General features: G+C 41.1%; 1 protein-coding gene across 2 annotated transcripts in view; it reads left to right on the top strand.

Annotated features, from left to right (window-relative positions):
• Positions 1–1,264: 1,264 nt before the first annotated feature.
• The window catches only part of LOC120536848 (zinc finger protein 492-like), a 10,482-nt gene continuing 6,591 nt past the window's right edge, over positions 1,265–5,155 (top strand). The window contains exon 1 of one of the 2 annotated variants that reach the window (XM_039765366.1): positions 1,265–2,225. In XM_039765366.1, coding sequence (XP_039621300.1) covers positions 1,646–2,225 — 580 coding nt within the window. In that variant the 5' untranslated portion in view covers positions 1,265–1,645. The remainder of the gene's footprint in view (positions 2,226–5,155) is intronic. The other variant, XM_039765365.1, reaches the window with a different exon arrangement.

Here is a 5,155-nt window from a genome sequence, read left to right as displayed (position 1 = left end):
CAAATCTTCTTTAACTTTATGCATTCTACCTCCATTTGGGCCTCCCATACTATCTCTACCCCTGTACTTCCATTCCCATCACTCAAATTTATTGGCTGTCCTCATCATGTGTCCATACCACCTTCAATCAACTTTGCTGTACTTTTGTTCTACCTCTCATTGTCTCATTTCATATTGTGTTCTTTTTTTTATCTTGTAACTCCACACATTCATCTCAACATTCTCATTTCTGCCATGTACAACTTCTTCTCCTGCGCTCCTTTTACTGCCCATGGATCAGCTCCTGGTCTTACCACTGTCTTAAAAACGGTTTATGGAAATTTCGCCCCCACTACATTTCGCCTCCATATTTCTCCTCCACCCCAGTAACTTCTAATATCCACACCCAGACGTTTTGAGTGTTGGAAGTTTCTAGAAAAAATAAAGCGATTAATCGTTCTCAGCATTCAAAACTGACTTTCCTAATTTAAACATTTTTGAAGCAAAATGATAAAAGAAAAGTTAACAATAGTGCAGCACTTAAATGAAACGCTCTGTAAACATATATAAATTTTTATTTCTATTAAAGGAATCCAAACGATTTTACAAAAATTAATATCACATGCTGTTGCGAAAAAACATAACGTGAAATAGAATTATGTACTAAATCAATATCTTTGTAATTTACCTGGGGCGAAATGTGGAGGGCAACTTATCCGGACGCCCTTAAAAACTCCCCTTTAACCTTTGCCTTTAATTCTTCAGTCACGCAATACTATTGATACTTTCTTCCAATTGCTCCATCCCCACTGGTCTCCTTCCTAACATTTCTTCATCCACTCTCCTTTTCTGTCCACCGTTCATCCTCCCTCTCAGATGACTGCACTTCGTTTAAATCTTTCTCCCGAGACCTGTTGCTAAGCCCTTCTTCTGGTAATCTCCAGCACTTTATCCTGGTTTTATTCTCATGCAAACCCTGACCCCCCTGTCCATTACCACCATTTTTACTGCACTGTCGCGCTTTCCCCATACATAACCTAATAAGTCTTTATCTCTTTCAAATAAGATCTTTAACATTTGGCTTTCCCTTCATCCATTTCTGTAAGCCACAAGCTGATTTGCATGCCTTTCAAAAAATGTGTTAACTACAGTATTACTAAATCAAATGCCATAGCAAAATCTTCTGTCCTCTCCTTTTCCAATTTTCTCACCCCTGCTCCTCATCCTTCTTGTCGGAGGAGCATCCGTCTGTAAAACTTTAGCCAAAACCATAACGGTGAAACCAATCAAATTAAAGTCGTTATAATAATCCATTTGGATCTGTGACTGTTCCGTATTAACCAATTGAAGGGACACGCAATTGGTTCGTAATATCCGGAATGATGTGACGTCATCTGCCGTCGCCAGGAAAAAAGGGTATTGGCTGTGAACAAAGGACATCAGCTATTAAGAGGGAGGAATTATATGTTTTTTTATTATTTAAACGATATATTTTCGTTCTCATCCTCGGGATACATTGTTATGGCGAGGTCTTTTTTGCATCGTTATTGAATATTGAAGAAAGTGTGAACTGCACAAGTTGTTTTGCCTGCTTTACCCGAGGCTCATTGTAGTCGCCTTTTCAAATTGAAAACCAAAAAAAGTTTTGGGATTCGAAAATCTCGAGATGGAGTGCAGATTCTCTGGTGGCGTCTTTCAGGAGCAGCTGGCCTCTTTAAAAACCGCGCTTGACTCCGCGCTCTCCGAGTTCACCACTTCGGTAGACAGTAGGATTGCAGAGTTTCTACAGGAACTTTCGGAGAAGGAGAAGGAAATCGAAAGCTTGACGCTGCAGCTGCACATCTCCCGAAGTGAAGTGAGGTCCATGCGGAAATATCTGCGCTTCGCTGACTGGAACCTCCCAAGGTGCTCACCCGGAACCCACCCGATGAGCGGCAGGACGCAGCTCTTCAGTGCGCCGGAGAAAGGGAAGGCGATCGCCGCGCGGCCGGTCTCGAGGTCGGCTCGGACACCAGGAGCAGGCGCCGTCCGGCTCGTCCCACCGACCGCCAGCAATGAAACCGGACAAGGCCGGTGTTATGCTCCGTCCACCACCACCACCACCGATCCTCCAGCCTCGGGAAGAGTGAAGGGGCTTACAGAACCAAGAGAAGCGCCCAGAGAGAACCGGGGATCGCCACGTGGAACGAAAAGCTGGAGCCACGCGCCGATTACCGGCGCCCGCGACGGTGGCACGGCAGTGTTTGGTGAGTGAGAGAAATGCACGAGAGAAAGGAACCTAGTGGAACGTGAGAGAAAAGGAGGCGATCGAGTCCAGTGGGGTGGTGAAATATCGTTCTTAATTGAATGTCTCCACAGAGGAATCAAAAATAAAACAACACTAACAAAAAACAAACACACCGGGTATACACAGCAACAGCGTTATGTACGTGTGCGCGTGTTTCTATGAATGTATGTTAGTGTCTGTGTGTGTATGCACATTTAAGTATATTCACAATTATTTATTTGTGTTATGTGTGTATTTTATCCATCTCTCTCTCTCTCTCTCTCATTCTCATATATATATATATATATATATATAAAGTACAGTATTTGCAAATAATACCATACTGTATCACATATCTATGATTTGCTTCTGGCAACTGAGAGGACGTGGCGGATGTGTCCTGACTGGCCGACTAACCACAAGCGTTACCTGGTAGTTAACCATCCAAATAATCAGATTGTGATTCAGACCTACGAATAAAATATATATGTCAAAGAAACACTTTCACGTCCTACTGACATCCTTTGGAAGTAGTTCACGTCGTACTTAATCATTTTCAAACAAGAACACGGTCATCTAACCGCTTAGTTACATTATTAATGGGTATCTGAAAGTCGAAGCTGATCATCTCATCATTATTAAATCTAATCAAGCAAAACTTAGAACGGAGCATATGCAAGGTCTCATTGATCACGTTCAAAATTCAAATATCAATAGTTCAGACAAATTCAAAATAGGTAACAAAGTAATATTACCATCAGTAAGTACCCCCCATGGAAATTGTTCACTTTTTCAAAATATTTTGAACAGGCAAACATTAGATCTTCATGCCAACAGCACCTATAGATTTCCATGGGGTGTACTTACTTTTTCACAATATACAACACAAGAAATTTGACAAACAAAAATGGACCATTCGTTCCACCCTGCTTGGATGCTAAGATAATAGTTAAGCTGTTTCAATGTCTCATTCAGGTACTTAAAGTTTGCCAGGGTTTCTGCTTCAAGCACATGGGTTGGAAGTTTGTTTCTGATTCCCACATTTCTTTTGAGTAAAGAAGTGCTGCCTGGCCTCGGTCCTAAATGCAATTCCCCTTCATTTGCACTGATGTTCTTGAGTATGTGATTCCTCCTTAAGATGAAAGAATTCTGCTGGATTGACTTATTCAATGTCTTTGAGAGTTGACCTGGATGAGGCCCCCATGCAGTCTCCTCTGCTCAGGACTAAACAGGTTTAATTCTCGAGTCTGTCACAGTATGACGTGTTCTTATATCGTGGGATGCACTTAGTTGCACAGCTTCAAATGCTGCTTGGTCTTTGTTGCATTATGATGACCAGAACTACACCCAGTACTCCAGATGTGGTCTCATTAGCAGATTGTATAATCATAAGCATGATGTCCCTTGATTTAGATTCAACAGTTCTTATAAAATAACCTAACATATTTTATTTTTTAATTGTGTCACAACATTGCTTGCATGATGTCAATTTTTTTTAATATTTTATTAATTTTATTAAAATCAAATAACTTTCCATACAAGCACATCAAGTTTAACAACACTAGGTTTGAAACAAATCCACCCCCACCCAATGCATGATGTAAATATTGTGTCAACATGAACCCCAAAATCCTTTTGAGAGGTCCATTATTTAGGACCGTGTCTCCCATTGTGTAAAATAGATATATATATATTATATATATGTATAATTTGTTTTGTGTTTTTTTTTTGTTTTGTTTTTTTGCACAAATATAGCAGTCTTTTTTTTTTTTGCACAAATATCTGCACTTTTAAGCTGCGTTTTGCAAGTGTTCATCAAGTTCTGATGTGTGTTGAGATCTTTCTGAATTATTTTCTACCTCCTCAGTGTTTCCCATTCCTCCAGTTTTAGTATCCTCTGTGAATTTCACACATTTACTGGATGTATACATGCAGACACAGACATGCACACAGTTTCTCATGTTGCGTTGTTTGTTCTTACGATTGATTGTGGCACATGCTAGTGATCCTGTAAATATCTGAACACTCTTTATTTAACAGTTTATTCCTGAGGGACAACTCTGGCTCCAAACCAGAATATTAAGTTGGGCTTCTGAAATAGTAGGGGGTTGTGGGTTTGCATGATGTGATAAAATCCCACAAATCCAACATATAACACACTAGCTGTGCCCAACGGCTGCACCCACGTAGTAGCGAAACAGGACAAACTTTAAAAATCAATAGACGTTGGCACTGTATCTGATCATGTTCAGCTTTGACAGGAGAGCATCCCCCGCGTGGGGAGAAAAATACATGGCCAATGAGCAGGTACCATCTAAAACACACGTTTTTTAGAGAGAGATTACGGGTACGTTACACCTTAACAATCTCTATAGATGATAATGTCTGTCGAACAAACGGGTGTTGCTTGCTAAGCGGAGGCGAGGTGCACTCCAACACATGGCGAGAGTTAGAGAGACTCGATCAGAGGCTGGCGTGTGAATGAGGAGGACCCCACCTGGCTCCCTACTCCTGAGGTCCTGCCTCCCCCTCCTCTCGGCCCACAGCCTTTGTCTCAGATTAGCGCAAATATATCACTCCTGCAAGCGAACTATGATACTTGGCACGATGAGAGAAGTCACAAAATCAACGGGAATGTTGAAGTAAATCCTAGAAAAAAACCTGACCTCAATCTGTTAAGTAGTTCTCTTGTGAAAATGGACAGACAGGCAGACGTTAGATATATATACAATACAATTTATTTTTGTAGATCCCAAAATCACACAAGAAGTGCTGCAATGTACTTTAACAGGCCCTGCCTCTTGACAGCACCCCAGCCTTGACTCCCAAAAAAACCCTAGTAGGGGAAAAAATGGAAGAAACTTTTGGAAAGGTAGTTCAAAAAGAGTCCCCTTTCCAGTTAGGTTGGGC

Source organism: Polypterus senegalus, chromosome 10 (genome assembly GCF_016835505.1).
Source record: "Polypterus senegalus isolate Bchr_013 chromosome 10, ASM1683550v1, whole genome shotgun sequence".
NCBI classification, from domain to species: domain Eukaryota; kingdom Metazoa; phylum Chordata; class Cladistia; order Polypteriformes; family Polypteridae; genus Polypterus; species Polypterus senegalus.
The sequence above is the reverse complement of the archived record's forward strand: the minus strand, read 5'-3'. Positions and strand labels throughout refer to the sequence as shown.